Source organism: Ailuropoda melanoleuca, chromosome 2, assembly GCF_002007445.2.
Source record: "Ailuropoda melanoleuca isolate Jingjing chromosome 2, ASM200744v2, whole genome shotgun sequence".
Lineage (NCBI taxonomy): Eukaryota > Metazoa > Chordata > Mammalia > Carnivora > Ursidae > Ailuropoda > Ailuropoda melanoleuca.
Genome location: NC_048219.1, coordinates 57,684,304 through 57,702,251, shown reverse-complemented (window position 1 = coordinate 57,702,251; position 17,948 = coordinate 57,684,304). Strand labels below are relative to the sequence as shown.

Sequence of the window (17,948 nt, the reverse complement as noted above, 5' to 3'; positions counted from 1 at the left end):
ATAGCAGAGGAGCCTGATGTGGGGCTTCGATCCCATAACGCCGGGATCACGCCCTGAGCCGAAGGCAGACGCTTAACCGCTGTGCCACCCAGGCGCCCCAACTTTTGTGCTTTTAAAAATAGCTAGTGACAGGGTGCCTGGCTCAGTCGGCAGACCATGCGACTCTTGACCTTGGGGTCACGAGTTCGAGCCCCAATTTAGGTGTAGAGATTACTTAAAAAAATAATAAAGCTCACTGGCTTATTTTATTAAAAAAACTAGGAATGATGACAGTACAGTGAAAATATTAAGGTTCAGGCCACAATCATTTCATGGTAAGTTTGTTTTTCAGAGGTCCTCAAGCCCTGGAAATCTAACATGATCACCTGGTTCATAGCTCTAAGGCAAATGTTCTCTTTTCTTACAGAGTATAGCTTTTTTTTTATCCCCCCCCCCCCGGTTGAAAGAGGGCCAATCATTTTAGTCCAGGTATCCTGAGCTTTACACAAGTACTTCTCGGGAGTGCACACTGTTCAAATAGAGTGTGTGGACACAGCCACTTCTGGAATATGCAAGCTGGTCTCCTTTAGCACAATTAGCACCTCCCACCTCCCACTTTTCTCATAGGAAATCTGTAGATGGAGACAAGAGCAGGTATCAGAACGAAGAATATCTATGTTATTGGCACACAAGGAGGCATTACAATAATAACTTGTTGGTAAGAAGTAAAATTCAGTGGCATTCGAAAATATTTATCAAAAGATCTTCTACAAAGGGACATAACTAACGCTCTGCAGGGTCAGGAGGGCAGGCCAGCTTCCCAACAATATTCTAACAGAGCGTAGAAAAGCTGTTAGTCATTAGTCTGCCCCAGGCCAGCACTTTGTACCCATGATGTCTAACCTTCACAACACTGCTCTCTCCATTTACTAAAGTCACACTGCTAAAAGCAGGCCCTTCTGACTCTCAATCCATTCTGTGTGGGTACAGACCAAATCCCCTGTTAAGAAAGTTCATCACTGAACTGGTATGTTACTCACCACAATACTACAGAATATAAAAAGAACCAATTACTTGCTCATAACAGTGAGCCAGTGGCTGGGAAGTGGCAATCTATGCAATTGAGAGTTTCTCCGTTAAGGATGAAAAAAACAACTATTAAAAATGTGTATTCTGTAAAAACATTATGGGCATGTCTGCACTGCGTAGTAAGTGTTAATCAGGTTCACTATGCCCCCATTTCCTTTTTATTCTAAGTTGATAGTCCTTCTCTTATTTCCTTTATCCTTCTAATTAAAGTGTATATCCTAAGTATACCTTGTAAATTTCCCATCTGAAATTTCAATACTAATGATGAAGTACCAAGCAAAAAGCGGCAGGGGCATGTCAGTCTGTCTGCATGTCACAAATAAGCCAGAAAATCATTACAGACCAACGATGCTGCATACGTTTCTGGTGGCAGTGATAGCTGAGACATTCAACACCGAGTCCAATTGGAAAATGTCCATCAGTGTCAAGGCTACGGAAGAAAATATTAAAACAGGACACCAAACCATTTTTCCCCCTTCCCACTGAGTGTTTATTTTATAGCTTTTGCATCAGGTAATCAACTGAAACACTTCAACAACAGAAAGCTGGCAGAACGTTAAGAAAAAGGAGTGATTATCTCGCCAACAGATGTGACAAAATGGTTTCAAGTTGGAAACAGTATTGCATAAATGAATCAACTGAATGGGGGAGGAGAGAGAAGAGGGGGAGAGCCGAGACAGAGGAAGGAGTGAGCATCTTCCAACATGGATTGTGAGGGGAAAAAAGGCACTGTTTAGCTGTCTGTAGTATTCATAAAATAAAAGTCAAAATAGACAACCCATGTTTCTCAAAATTACATTCAACACTGCTTTAGAGATGCTCACATACCTCTCAACAGAAAGCTGGGGGAGCTGTCTAAAAAATCAGATAGACAGCACCAGTGGGTCTAAATCATAGGCTCACCAGTAATGTGTTTGAAAGAGATCATCGCCATCAGGGTCCTTCCATAAATAGTCCTGCAACGGTCACAAAGCTGCATGAACTTAAATTATAGGATAAATCTGACGAACTGATCGCCCATTTCAATCTCTAAGGTTCCCACTGCAGGAAATCAGAAAGTAAGCTCCACTCCGGAGGAGCTGAACTGGCAGTGCATTTGAAACAGGGATGCTTTTGCCTCAAAAGGCTGCCTGAGCAGCAGTTTAGCTGGCATGGTACAGCAATTCTGCATAGGGTAAATGGATGCAGAAACTTCACAGCAATTGCCCTGCTTCCTCTCAAAGTAAATGGCACTAATTTACGAAGAGGCAAATTTTCAAATCCTAAAGTAGAAGCACCCGGGCCTCTTACAGACAAACTTCACCAAAGGTTACAGCACCGCACAGCATGGTACTTCTCCTAATAAAGGCTTCTCGGACCACAGGTGTGTTTGGAGAATGATCAATGGGAAAAGCCAGATAGATGGCTTACACAGATGTTCTCTATGTGGAATTGGAATATAAATTAAAATACCAGCTATGCACTTGGGAACCAGCCTTTAGTTAAATTCTCTAGTGCTTTTAAGAATTTTTATTTCATTTTATTAGAAAAAGAGAATCATTGTCTACAAACTATTTTCTTTCTAACTATGCAAATACAATGAGCAAATCATCTGCAATATCAAAATACTGTTTGTAAATCACTGATGGCACTAACAATTTTAGGAATTCCCGATGGGACATAATATTGAGAAAGAGCAACAACAGATTTCAAATTATAGGCATTAACGAAATTTTAAGAATAGAAAATAAAATTTAAAGTTTAAAAGTCAGTAAGTTTAAGTTCTCTGATTTTCAATAATTTAAACCCAATCATCAAGAATTCAGAAGCACCCAATATGTTCAAAGTTGCACAAATGGGTATGGATGATAGAAAAGTAATCCCCATGCAATACTTTAAGTGTTGCTATCTGATATATTTAAGTGATACTTTACAGATTAAAGCTCTGTAAAATCAAAATATATCCTCCCCATTACATTTTAAAACAGTCACAATAATTTATCAACAGTTGCCATTTCACAGCAATTAGAAAACAGGAGTTGATACAAGTTGAACAAAAAAAGTACTTTTTCCTCTTTTAGGAAATTAACATATGTATATATATACACACACACATACACACATAACATCATCTTTTAAAATTCAGAGTGGTTAATTTGCTTTTGTATTATAAAAAAAAATTCCCTATGATCAAAATACTGAAAAAGCACAAAGGCTGAAAAAAGAAAACCACATTTGCCACTTTTAAAAAATACAATATTGTCTCAGTGGTTTTATTTTTTTTTTTTATTATAAAGGTAGGTATTACGAGGACTCTGCACTCGTCAGACTCCCAGGACTGTACTGGACCAGACAGAATTCAATCTAACCCTTTCTGCCTCCAGGAAGGATACTCCCTAACCCATCTTACAAGAGGATAGAATGCATGCCTCTCTTCTGAACTGTTAACCTGGGAAAGAACACATGCCCACCTGGAAGCAATCTAAGTCATAAAAGTTCATGAATCTGTGGGAGAGACCGCCTGAATAAGAAAGCTACTCTTTGGATATAAGTTAGGAGCTTTTGGAAGTATATAAACTCTTTTAGGTCACTAGAATACAGATTTAGAAAATGATTTCTCCATAAATAATGATCTATTACGGGGTTGGTAAACTGCAGCCCATGGTCCCTATCTGGCATGTCACCTGTCTTGGTAATAAAGTATTACTGGAACACAGCCGTGCTCACTCAGGTATGTGTTGTCTATAGCTGCTTTTGTGTTCAAATGACAGAGCCGAGTAGTTTTGACAGAGACTGTAAAGACTGCAAAGCCTGAAACAGTTACCCTCTGGACCTTTGTAGGAAGAGTGTACTGAACCCATGATGTAGGGCACTATGTGCTACCCTAGTTTCCTAAGAGTTAATGCACCTCAAGGCTTCAGCATGTCCTCCAAGAACCACCTGTGTACTGGGGGTTCCTTAGCAGATTACATGTCAAACACCCTGCCCTTGAGGTGGTGCTTTCCTTTTGGGCAAGGGAATCATTTGTGTAGATTTTCAATAAATATCTGTAAAAGTTAATAAATACACAAAAAAGAAAGAAATCCAAACAAGGAAAGTATGCCTGTCGATGTTCTCTCAATGTTTTCCTATTACTGGGGGGCGGGGGGGGGTATTATTAAATGATTCTGCCAACTTCCTTCAGCTTTTCTTTTTTTTTGATAAATCGTGCACCCTCCTCACTTCCCGTACAATTAATAACCTTTAAAGCAGCCTGCCTAAAATGTTTATTTACCTAGTTTGGTGAGGGCTTGTTCAGGAATAGTATTTATTTAAACCAAACATAGTAAAGATTATTCTTTTAGAAAATGTTCCTAAAATTCTCTCTATTACTCTAAGAAGGGTAAGATGGTACAGGGAAATTAAACTCTGCAAAATATACCTTAACAACCAGAGGTACAAAATAGCTACCATTTCTGAATGGTAATGTAAAATAAAAACAGACAAATCTCCCAAATTTGAAGAGCACATTTTCCCCTGCCCTGAGTCGGCTAACGAAGTCTTTCTCACACAGGGAACTTCCTGAACTCGAGCAGCTGTTCATGGATCTTTAAGAGTTCACATGTGTTTCATATTTCCATAGTTGTTGAAACAGGGAAGATAGAACAGAGAAGATATTTATCAAACACAAATTTATATCAAGATTAACCTTTTTTTCCAACCAGCTTAGAAGTGGACTTTTCCCTCTGTTAAAAAATGAAAGGTACGGAACTGTATGTGAAAGATGTTTCCATCACCCCTTATGTTTCCACAGCGCGCTAATGGTTTCCAAAGTGCTTTCACGTGCCGTCTCGTTTATACCTCACAACACCCCTGTGAGGTAGGTACAGCAGGTATTAGTCTCATTTCAAGATGAGGAAATTGAGGCAAAGAGAGGTTAAGTGACTTGCCCAAGATCACACAGCTGCTGAGTGGCAGAGCCAGGACCAGAAATCAGATTTTCTGACTCCTTGGCCAGTACTCTTTCCACTCTAATTACTGCCCCCAATTATGAATAATGTTCTGTGTATCAAAACTGAAAGGTTACTGAAATTCATTTCAGTGATATATTAACAGTAAAGTTAATTGAGAACTATAAGAACAGTAGGTCTGGTGATTTTACTTGACATAATAAAACTGGTGCAAAACCACTTATAACCTTTTGGTCCAAATACATAAAATATGCAGTATTTACAGCATTTTCCTTTCTTTTTTTGTAAATGCAATGCTTTAAAGCACATTATAAAGCACCTTAGTAAAACTAGTCTACAAGTAGAAATACAGAAGCAGCAGCAAAATCCTACCCATACCACAGCTCACTAATGGAGTTATAATACGGAGTCACCAATATGTCAGCATACCGCTCTACAGATAACCATGGAGGAACAAATACTAAACTTATTTTTTTGATATTAATGTGTGGAAGCCTTAACTAAAACTCCAGACAATGTCAACATTCTTTGAAGTGTCTCCCCAATCTTAGATACTGGGGAGACAGGAATGAGAAATACTGCTCACTCTTTTAAAATTGGTTTTTAACACTAATGATCAGTTTTTTTTAAAGAATATTAAAACGACCTACATAAACGTGGGCAATTCCAACTACAGCAGAAACATTCTTAGCAAACAGGATCAAACATTCCAATTTCATGAGACATGACTCACAAAAACGAAGCACACACTGCCCAACAGCTAACACTACTCAGTAGAGGTGTAGAACCCAACCTCCAGGTGAAGGTGGAACTAGCAAATGGATTCATCTTCATTCGTGGTCAGCTGGAAAAAAAATGCTTTATCAAAAAGACAGTATCAGAACTTGTGTTTGTATTCAGCCTCCAATTAGATCCGCTATGTGTTTATTGTAGGTGGGATGTAGGCTTTTTCCAGGCGGGAGGCTATAACTCCCACCAAAATTTAACCAGGAAAAGAGGAAAAAAAAAAGAAGAAAAAAGAAAAAAGAAAAAGAAGAAAAGGCTGAAACTGAAGCCTCTCAGGCCACCGAAACTTACCAGCCAGCATCTACTTCCTCGGTGTTACTGTTCCCTAACTTGGCTTGATACACACTGCCTTTCACAGCGACCAGCAGCCCGACTTGTGGGGCTGAGAACTAAGGTGAAGACAGGGTCAAAGTTTTAGTTCAAGAACCTAACAGTCACACCTGTACTCAGTTCGATTTCGGGTAAATCTTTTCATAGAAAAAGTTCTGTGCGAGGATGTAGAGGTCTCCGTCTTTTTCCCGTACGGCATGGGCTCTGATGAACTGGAACTGTTCCAGAGCAAATTCATAGAACTCATTCTCCATTTTCCAAATGTCAGACTGCTGCAGTTTTGCAATGGTTTGTTTAGTGGGGAGTTTCTTCTCCGTGGTTTTCCTAAGATGAGATTTCTTTCCTACTTACGAAGGAGAAAAAGAAAAGGTGAATAATTCTGAGAACACACAAAAGAGCTACACTTCTTTACGTGGAGAGATGGGTTAAGTTAATGCGGCACGTTGAAGGAAGGTAACCTAACTTGTGCAGTCATAACACTGTATCATTCAGGCATAGCTGGTGCCCTAATCATACTAGAACTGTCATTTATTCCTTTATAATGTAAATCCTTAATCTGTTAAAGACTTAATGAGATGTCAAATAGGAAAGTATGGATCACCACTAGGTAAAGCGTAGGCTGTCGCCTTACATGCTGTTCTAATCTCAAATGCTTGGTGCTCTGACTAGTTTATTTTTTAAACATGATAAAATATCTATTTGCAAACTTAATACAAATTTACCATAACCTACATTCTCTACCTGTGAGAAGCTAGGGCATATGCACACTCTAGGAAGAGTCACAATGGTGTATCTTACCGAAGAACAGGGGGAAAATCCGCATTAGATTGGACCAGAGCCCCGTCACTTTCAGCTTTTCAGTGTCATACGGTCCAGGCTGCTGAAGCACACTTGACCATGACAGACACAGCACACGCTGATTATCACGGCTGGGACTCAGTCTCACCATCCCACCCTTACTCTAAACAGCATTAGGCAGGTCTCAGGTGCAATACGGTCATAGTGTTTGGTGTCTGGCATTAGTTAATATTACACATTTCTAACGAAGGCTGGTTCTGCAGATCGTATCTTTCCACTATCCCTACAATGCCTTCTAATTATCATCTAATGCATGTTTATGTGCTCAAAAAATACTCAACGAACACCAGCTGTGTGCCAGGCCCTGTTTTTGTAATGAAAATGTAAGAGGAAACAAGCAATACACCCGCCTTTCTGGAGTTATTTCTTGTGCTTTACTCAAGAAACGTCAAATCACACATATTTTTCAAGTTGCAAATAAAGTTAAGGACAGCTTTAAAAAGAAACCCGTCCTTTATATACCTGTACGGTAGAGTTCTGTAGCGCCCCTGAAGAACCGGGGCAAAGCTGCCTCCAGCAACATGATAAAATCTTCAAGCTCTTCAGTAACTCCCACCAGAAAGTATTCATTAATTAGATTATACTTGGCTTGATCCATAGCCCACCTGCTTCCCACATTCCTAAAACCAAAGAAAAGGAATTAAAAACCTGGCTGTGAAATCTGCTAAGTATTTTTGATGCCTCTGACACTGTATATTATGGAGAAAATCAACACGTGTCCATCCAAAGCGTTAATACCCTTTTATTAATGTCTTCAGTGGGGAGGGGGGTAAATCACTTGATGTTGAAGTTCCCTCCCAGTTCTACAAATCTATGAAACATACTAAAGTTCAATTAAAATCTCCTCACTAAAGCCCAAAAGAGCAATACCCTTTTATTGTTCTAAGGCAGGGGTTGGCAAACTTCTTCTGTAAAGTGCCAGGGAGTAAATATCTTGGGCTTTGCAGGCCATATGTTCTTGGTTACAAATACTTAACTTTGCTCTTGCAGCATGAAAACAGTCATAGACAGTAAGTAAATAAATGGAGATGGCTGTGTTCCAATAAAACTTTATTTATAAAAACAGGTGATGGGCCAGGTTTGGTCTCCAGGTTGTAATTTGCCAATCTCTGTTCTAAGGATATGATTAAAAATCGAGAAGATGTTCTTCCTAAGCTTCTAGTTCTTATGCTGTTATTATGCTTTGTTATAATCTATTGAGTAGGACCCTTAAGGTTCACAATGATCCAATGACATGTCTCACATAATGAGAAAAACAATGAAGGCATTCCTTGCATTTCTCATCATTTTTTTAGGAAGACACTAACTTTGAATGTGTTCCTGTTTCTACTTTTCCTATTAAAACAATTAGACTAAATACGTATAAAAATGTACCTTTTTAAAAACTGAAAACTCTGCACATTCTGAGGTCTTTACTAAAGATAAAATACCTTTATTTTCCACCTCACATTTATTAACAGACTAAACTGCAACCATAACCTTGGCTTCTCTCAAAGTAAAAAAAAATCAGTTAACAGTAAAACCAGGTGAATAATTTACTCACTAAGCCTGTTCTTGATCCAAAATGAATGGCTAAAACGATAAGCTTAGGAGAAAATGAGGTTTATGAAATGATTCCTGGCCTCTATTTAAGAGCTCTGCTGGAATACAGCAAAACCTGTTAACACCAAAACCAAAAAATTATGGGGCGCCTGGGTGGCTCAGTTGGTTAAGTGCCTGCCTTTTCCTCTACCTCTGCCCCTCCCCCTGCTTGTGCTCTTGCTCGCTCTCTCAAATAAAATAAGAAAACAAAAAACAACCCCCCCCCCAAAATTAAAAACCAGCATCTGAGAAAACATTGCAAGGATATGATGTATGAAGAATCTTTTCAATGCACTTAAACGTAACTATAAAACTAGATATTACTTAATTATGTGTCATTTTTAGTCTGGTCTTTCATTAATTTCCCTATACCTAGCCCTTGACTAGTAGGTTCACACTTGTGAAACATATTATAAAGAAGATTATCAATTTAAGCTTTGTGTCCCTACCAGCATTCCGAGCTGTGGCCACAGAAGAATGGGATTTGAAGCCAGAGCTTCTCCGGAGCACAGTCTGAGCCGCCCTCGGCTACACATTCATCAAAGGTCTGGAACAGACACAAAGCAGCAGATGTGAGCCATAAACGCAGGTCTCACCTATGAAATACCTTAACAGGTAAGTTATTAAATACACAGGCAGCAGCAGGTGGGATGAGCTAGTGAATTAAAAAGATAGGCAGGTTATGAAAACATACTTGAGATATTAAAGAAAGTTAAACAGATTTTTCTCCCATCTTTGTTTCATGCCGATGTGTACAGGAGTTGTTTTGTTTTTTCCTGTACGAATTAAACCCTCCCCCACTCAGATAATAATTTGTCCTTGAGAGTAAGTACTGGTTTATGTTGAATTTGTGTCTTTGTACTTTCTAGCCCCCTTCCAAAGGAAATTAAATAAAAACAAGGCTAAAGATACTCTATGTGAAATAATTATTTGAAAAGAATATAAAGGAGGACTACACTTAAGTCTTCTCTCCTTTTCTCGATAAAACAAACTTCTCATTGTACAAAGCAGAAATGACCTCAGATACTGATGACTTATGTGCCCTCCTGTCCAAGGCACCTGACTGAATTATTTAAAAGGGAAAGAGACTGACAGGTTATGAATCTAAAATTAATCCGCTTCACTTCCTCGAGTACTTATTGTCTGTCACAGGCATTTTAACAGTAGGCACTATCTATTCGATATGATACTGAGATCCCAGAGAACAAACTTGGGAGCTCTGGTTGTCGTGGTAAGACATCTACAAATGCCACCTATTATTTCTGAGAAGAGAGAGTGTGAAAGAATAGAAAGAGCATGAGGGCTGAGTCAAGGCTCTTGGGTTTCTGGAACCCGGTTTGACCTTGTTTTAAGTAAGTCTCTAAGGACTCCAAACCTCAGTTTCTAATCTATACAATTAGATAGATTCAAAGGGCCGTTTCAACCAAAAATCTATGAGAATGGAGCCAAAAAATCCTTATACCTGGTGTTGGGCGGAGCTAGAGTGGAATGATTCTCTTCATTCTGGCAACATTCAACAGACAACAGAAGACCACAGCCCATAAGTTACCCATTCCTTATACAGATGACCTTCTCCATGACATAGCAAAAACGTCTATGACTTGGGTTTGAATCCTGAACCCAGAAAATTTTTTTTCCTTTTGTTTTGTTTTTGTGTTTGTTTCCTTACCTAAAAAAGGAGGACATGATCTTATTTTGAGGAAGAAATAAAATCATGGATGTAAGAGAATCTACCACAGTGACTATACACTGTAGGCATTCAATAAAGGGAATTTGTCTATGTCTGTGCCTGTCTCTCTCCCCATCCCAACTCCCCAAGAGTCAAATACAATGTTTTGTTGGTTCTTGCTCTCCTTGACCTTCACAGCATTTGACCACCCTCTCCTTTCTGAAAATTTCTTGGTCTCTCTACCCCTAATGGATCCTTGTCTATTTCTTTGGACACTCCCCTTTCTGGCTCTGTTGGTTCTCTGTGCCTTTCTGAATGTACTATCATTATCTTCTTTGAAGCATGTTTGGTCCTTCCACCAGGTATGGAAATTCATCTCCGTGATCTTCTCTTTGCCTGCTCCCTTCCTTAGCTTATTCATACTTCCAACCTCCTTGGCTTCATTTATAATTTCTAGGCAAAAGACTTTTAAATCTGGACCTCCAGATCCATCGCTTCTCATCTTCCAATACCTAGTGTGCATTTTCATTTGAATTTCCAATATTACCTCACGCTCAATACTTCTGGCAAAAGGATTACATTGCCCGTGTAATTCAAACTGAAGATCTCAGAACATTTCCGAATTTTTCTTCTCCCTCACCTAACATTGTTGAGGTAATGTCTTTCCAATCTATCTTTTCCTTTGTCAATCTCGCTTATATCAGGGTCCCACAATGCCATGTCTCCATTCTTATAATCACTTTCTAATGGGCTCCCTTCCCTCCTTCCTTCAATTCCTTCAACCTGCTCTGTACAGTTACCAGATTCGTCTAAGGAGTCACTTCTAACATCCTCTGCTCAGAAACCATCAATGGTTTCCAATGTCTCAAGAAAAAGAATCCAAACTTTTTATCCTGACTTTAAGAAATGCTTCATACTCTGACCTCAAAACCCTAGGCTAGCCTTATCTCTATGTGTAACTTCCATGTTTACCAGATTAGCCTGTTTTATAAGTTTCTCAAGCATGTGGTATGTACCTTAAATCTATATACCCTTGCTGATTACATTTTCTTCCTCTAACAGTACCTTTCTTCTACCAATCTTGTTTACATGAAGACTATCTTTCCAATGACTCTGGCCCAAAGTTACTTCTTCTTTGGATTCGTATAAATTAATTGTATACTGCCCTGTAATAGCCAGCTCTTAGGACCCAGGCATGTATATCTGTATATACATCCTTATCTGAAGAACGTGCTTCATGTACATTTTTTTAAAAATGTGTATTATGTTCTCTCTCAGCTGCAATGCAAACTTCTTTGAGGGATTGTGCAGTGTGCGTTTGTGTCCTCCACAGCACACAATCTATTGCCATACAAACTGTCTGCACGGTCGGTAGTTGAAAGTAACTGGGAAGGCTGCATTTCAGGGATTTACAGGAATTTAAGTAAAGGCACAGTTCCAGTGAAGATGAAGAAGAGAGGAGCAGAAACATTTTTTCAGGAAGCATTCTGACAGTCTTAGCGTTCTCTCAAATTCTCTTAGGCTCTCTCTGCAGCTAGATACACATACACAAATTCTACACACACACACACACACACACACACACACACACACACACACGTAAAGTGAAAACACCTCAGTTTACTCTTAAGACTCAATAAACCCCGTTTCAGTGGCCATGACATTATTTCTGAATTTTACAAGATGGTCTGACTTCGATGTGCTGGCCTACGTCACTTTCTAAAAAGAAGTTTTATTATCATTTACGCCAACTTGTAGCTCATAAAAATAAAACAACCGATGTATGTATCTATCTCTACCATGTTCCAATTTCTAAGAAACCTTTGGCTCAGTGACCTGAGTGATGATATACTGGAAGGTTTCTGATTCCATGCCTATCCAATTTAAGAATGATCCCAGATCATAGCGAGGTGCTTCTGAAGCTCAGAAGTGCTCTGCTTCTTTACGCCTCTATCTGATTAGAGTCCCGACAGAAAATAAACGAATTATTATGGTGACTGTGGGTGAGTGCACAATCTCTGCTACCACTTTGTGTAAGAGTCAAAGACACTGAAAAGATTTTGCTTAAATATAAGAAACTAGGATATTAAAATGCTGCAGTATTAAAAATTTCCATAGAGTTAGTCAACTTTGGGAATTTAAATATCTACTACTGGAATAAAAACTGATTAATGAATAAGCATGCATTAAATTCTCAAGTTAGCCAGCTCCTAATTCCTGTGCTCTTGGAGTATTTTAGTATTTCAAATAAAACAATGTGTAGCTAATCTTCAAGTCTACTTCTGGCCAGTAGTTTTAAATCTGCTAGCCCACTCTGGCAGTCTACAAAATTCACTCTTCCATTCTTCCAGAGTCATAGAGTTTCAGCCTCTCTTGCAGTTAGGTATAGCCACGTGACTAAGTTCAGGCCGGAAGGCAGAAGTAGTTGTGACCCAAATTCAACCAACCATCTAAGGACAACTTCCTAAAGAACAGCAGAATAAGAATATGGAAGGAAATCAGGCCCCTGTATAACAGTGTGGAGCAAAGTTGCTCTAAGAGTCTGGACCTCTCACTTTTAGGCTTTTAAGTATGATAAAAATCATCTTATTTAGGGGCGCCCGGGTGGCTCAGTAGGTTAAGCCTCTGACTCCAGCTCCGGTAATGATCTCAGGGTTCTGGGATGGAGCCCCATGTGGAACCCTGTGTCCCTCGCACTCCACGCTCAGCGGGGAGTCTGCTTCTCCCATTCCCTCTCCTTCTGACCCTCTCTCAAATAAATAAATAAAATCTTTTAAAAAAATCATCTTATTTAAATTATTTGGGCTTCTTTTAGAAGTTCAGCATCTAATTTAATTCACCTAACAAATATTTTATTAGACAATATAAAAGTAGAAAAATAGATTGGGTTTTGCTTCCTTTATCATTTGGGGAAGGAATTTTGTCCCTATCAACTAGAAGAACAACCCGAACATGGCCAGGAGTAAGGGAGACATGGAGAAAACAACAGACCATGAAAAATCAAAAACTGGTGAACATACACGAGTGTGCCAGAGCTTAGCATAACAGAAACTCTCCCATTTCTACATAAATACTTGATGAATAAAGTAAACCGAGTAGTTCCTGGTGAGAGAAGCCAAATTAAGGCGACTCAGTACCATCTTTACCACACACACCTTGATGACTCAGTCCACTAAGATGTTAATCAAGATGAGCTGCTGCACGGACTCCCCAACAGCAACATAAGCACTTGGGCTTCTGTACCCAGAACACTGAAGACTGTTGCTCAGATGCACAGTCGTCGACATTCTCCTGCTGATTTGCCACCTTCTATTAGCCTTCTCCTACACATTTTGGTCATATTTCAGAAATAGGATTTCTATAAGTAAATATTTTTCTCTTCTAAAATTTGAAGTCCTCCAAAATACAAGGCAAAAACAAATAAAAATACTCCAGACTCTCTTCCTCTCCCACAAAACCCAGTTCAGTACACCACAGAAACAAAAAATTATGATCAGTTTTTTCACTTAAAAATCATCTATGTTTAGAAAGAACAACTCATTGTGAGCAAGATACAGATATTTTTAAAAGCATGAAATATCGAAATGCTCTTTCGACTACTTAGATTATTAGTTTAGATATTTAATTCCTAAAACTGAAGTTTAAAAAAAAGTAATCAAAATGTGATGCTTGATAGTGAGGCAATTATATTTACATTCAAATCCTTTTCTGCAAAGGATCTTGCTTCACACTTTATACAGAAAACCGAAGCTAGGAGAAAGCTCCCTGGACTTCCTGCTTAGACAAAAGCTTACCTGCATCTGTAGCCCCCTGCTGCCCTCATCTTTAAAGAGGTATTTCCTTCTCCTATCTTCGAATACCATCCTCCCCCCTTCTGAGACCCTGCTCCATCAATTTTTCTCTAGTCTCTTGTATCAGCCATCACCCCTGATCTCTTTAGATATATAACATGCCTAAGTGTCTATCATCTTAAAGAAACATTTCCTGATGTTTTTTGTTCCTTCTAAAGCCAAACTTCTATCTTGAGAGTGGTCTTTTCTCTGGGTCTTAACTTCATTTCTCAGTTATTCCTCGACCCTCTGGCTTCTACTTATATCACTTTCTAAAACATCCCTAATGACCTCCCCGGTGACAAATCTAAGGGACAGTTTCAAATCCTCAATTCGCTAACTCCTTTGCAATTGAAATGATTTTCCCATCTATTTGGACTCATCGGGTTTGCCTTCTGATTCTCTGACCTCAGGCCTCCTTGCCATGCCCCTCTTTCTCTGCCTACTCCTTAAATGCTAGTATGCCCCAGAGCTACACATTGGCTCCCCTTCTTTTTCTTCTTCCTTTTTCATTTGGTCCTCTTTCCATATTCTAGGTCTTCCAAGTGCAATTTCATTCAATCCCGTTTCAACTCCCACCTGATGGTGATGACTCTGAAATCCATAATTTAGTCCAGAACTATTTCTTGAGATACAAATACAATTTCTAGTGGATACCTCCACTTATTTACACATGATTAAAAAATAATACCCAATTTGAATTCATCCTCTCTTTCTTCAACTCCATGATAACTGACTCGGCTGTTTTCTCTCTTTTGATGAAAGAAAACACCTATGGTCCCATCAGAAACCTGGGAAGAAGACAAGTCAAGGCTGACTCTGGGTTGTGCACCTTTTACTGAGATCAAGAATACTGGTCTATATGAAGCTTTCAAAGAAATATGAGCTGTAAAGAATTATACTGCTTTCCTGTGATGCTTTGCTTTTTACATATAAAATAGTAGTTATGCAGACAAGAATCTTTTCATATGCCTTTGTGAGACAGAATTGTAAAATTCATGTTCCATAAACAAACCAGGGTCAGGGGACTGTGAATTGCTAAGAAGTGTGGAGGCAGTATTTTCTAAGTTAATGACAGAATCAGGCAGCACTGAGTATGGATTTCTTCTAATATCATTACTACCTTTCATAAACTAATACGTATTTTTAGGTAGAATATTCTAAATTCACTAAAATACTTATAGCTGTCAGTAAGTCTAGTTAATTTAGAGCAAGAAATAAAAAGAATACAATCTGGGGCAGGAATTATAATCCCTGGATTATAATTATAATTATTATTATTATACCTGAGTACTTCTTAACAAACACAAACTGATTCTCCTTTAGATTGTTATTTAGAGCACGTAACTATTTACACTTTCTAGAAATATGACCCCCCCTTTGGTGTTCTGCTAACAATAGTTAATAAAAAATGTTTAATAATCTATAGGGCAGTTCAAAGCCAAAGTATTTATAATATCTAGAAAATGTGAGTGATGAGAATTATAGGTGCAGTTAATATTACTTAGAAGCCATAAGAAGCCCTATATTGGAGGGACTGAGAGACAAACTATGGTTATTCAAACTTGAGTATTTGGTAGATTATTTTCTCAAAACGAAAAGTGTACCTGCCCCACGGCAGAAAACAACTGACAGTGTTAGTAGCCCAGTGGTTCCCAAATGGAGCTCTTTTGACCCAGCAGGTGACATCTGGCAACGTCTACAGACATTTTTGGTTCTCAGAACTGGGGGTCTTGGGGGGATGCTACTAGTTAGAGGTCAGAGATACTGGTTAACATCCTACATGTACAGGCAGCCTCTCATGACAAGGAGTTTTCTGGCCCCAAACAACAATAGTGTTGAGGCTGAGAAATCCTGTGGCAGCCGGTGACAAAAGTTAAGCTTTCAAGCAAAAAAATTAAATTTTGGAAAACTCGATCTGCCACCGTAAGTTTGGCAGTTTCCCAATACTCAAAGACTTCTCTAATGAGATCAGTGGTGATATTAGTGAATGTGAATTTCTGATACTGTATAATAAAATGTGTCAACATTTGGAAGGTCCACATAACTTAATGTATGAGTATGTTTCCAATGACCGATACATGATGTTATACAACTAAGCTCAGTTAAAAAGCCATTCAAAGTGTAAAATACATGAATGGATTTTAATGTAGCACAGAGTAAAAAGTTCACTGCTGTGGTTTCAGATTCTACAGAAACTACTACTTGTCAAGTTTTAGTGTAATATTAAAGAAGAACATCCACAATCTCCTAAAAAGACTCTTAAAATCCTCCCTTTTCTAATTACATATCTGTGTAAACATGGATTTTTTTTATACACTTCAACCAAAAGAACATATTGAACAGATGAAATCAATAGCAGATATGAAAATCCAACCATCTCTATTAAGCCAGATATTTTTTTAAAATTGCAAAAATTTAAAAAACAATTTTTATACTTTTTTGAAAAGTGGTTATTTGCATTAAAATATATTATTTATGTTACCAAATGGTGGGTTTCCTACTGTTACTTTTAAATTAGTATATTTAAAATTTCCCGGTAAATTGGTATATTTCTTGATATTGGTAACTATCACACAAACAAAAGCTCGTTGGGGGTCCTCAATAACTTAAGAGTAAACGGAGTTCTAAGACTATCAAGCCTGAGAATCACTGATTTCTCTATATAGTTCTTTAATGCTGTCCTCTGTATTATTTAATATCCCTATTTTCCAGGTTGTGGGCAGAGATTATACTAAGTAAACGTCCAATTACAAATATAAAGAACAGAGTATTTGAAATCTCCCAAATAAAACAAATCCTTTGTTCCTTGCAAAATCAACTGAAAGTTATCATAGGTATACATATACCTGAAATGTGTTTGAAATTAATGTTTGGCAGTGTTAGGAGGAAGCAGTTTGCATTAAGAGGTACTGCAGTTTAAAACACAATAGTTGCCATGAGTGCTGAACTGAATATTATCTAATATGCTTCCAAGTATCACTTGAGGTGTAATCAATATACAATTTAATGGAAATGAAACCAATGCAAGGTATTTCCAACTCTGGCAGGTATTTCCTACGTCATCATAGCCACCTTTCAATCCCCCTTATCTTCAAATACCCTGCCATTCAAAAAATGTTATATGTCATGCAGTCTTATCAACTCAATAGATATGAGCTTATTAATGAATGAAAGCTCTTTCCAGTTAAAGATATGGAGTTATTTGCAATACAATGACATCATTTAACTAATTAGGTCCCAGAATGTTGCCAATACTCGTGTCATGAGAAACAAGCCAAATTATTAAAAATGTGTATGTTTCAATAAGTTTTAAGACCAAAGGTCCATTTTGCTAATCATAAAGCAATTAATCATTTTAATAAAGCATTTGTAGATGGCGCTGTCTTCATGAGAATTAAGGTAATACAAAAATATTCTGTTGATGTTACTAATATTACATCTAAATTAACAGGTGTATTAATATGTATTTTATAATGACATAAAAAGACAAAACCAAATACAAACCAAGCCCTATCATTATCAGGGTAAAGAATGGTTAAGTCTTCAGGCTTGGAGGGCATATCTACCTAAATCTTTCAAACATGAAAGGAAAATGATGTTAAAATATCTGCCTGAATTTTTCTGTGGGTATTGAGAATGCAACTGGGGAACCTCTCTCATATACAAATGTTGGGTAGCATGTTGCATTCCCTCCCTCCTTTTTAAAGGGAATACAGGGCTTAAGACAGTGAGCTCTGGAATCAGAGTACTTGGGTTTAAATTCTAGCTCTACCATTTACTGGTAGTATAACACTAGGCAAGGTACTTAACACTAGGCAAGCACTTTCTGTGCCTCAGTTTCCTTATCTGTAAAATAGAGACAAGAACAGTAGCTACCCTATAGAACTGTTGTGT

The 17,948-nt window shown here is 38.2% G+C and overlaps 1 protein-coding gene across 4 annotated transcripts in view; it reads right to left on the bottom strand.

Moving 5' to 3' along the window:
• Nucleotides 1-17,948, bottom strand: part of HS2ST1 (heparan sulfate 2-O-sulfotransferase 1) — a 217,876-nt gene that overhangs the window by 46,537 nt on the left and 153,391 nt on the right. For 2 of the 4 annotated variants that reach the window (XR_004623292.1, XR_002142363.2), the window contains exons 5-7: nt 9,002-9,099; nt 7,434-7,591; nt 6,075-6,459 (exon numbers count right to left, since the gene is read on the bottom strand). Coding sequence is in view for 2 of the 4 variants with exons in the window: in XM_011222976.3 (XP_011221278.1) it covers nt 6,230-6,459; nt 7,434-7,591; nt 9,002-9,099 (486 nt within the window). In the remaining 2 variants the exon portion in view is untranslated. Of the gene's footprint in view, nt 1-1,534; nt 6,460-7,433; nt 7,592-9,001; nt 9,100-17,948 lie in introns of those variants that run through there. The other 2 variants (XM_011222976.3, XM_002917662.4) reach the window with 2 other exon arrangements.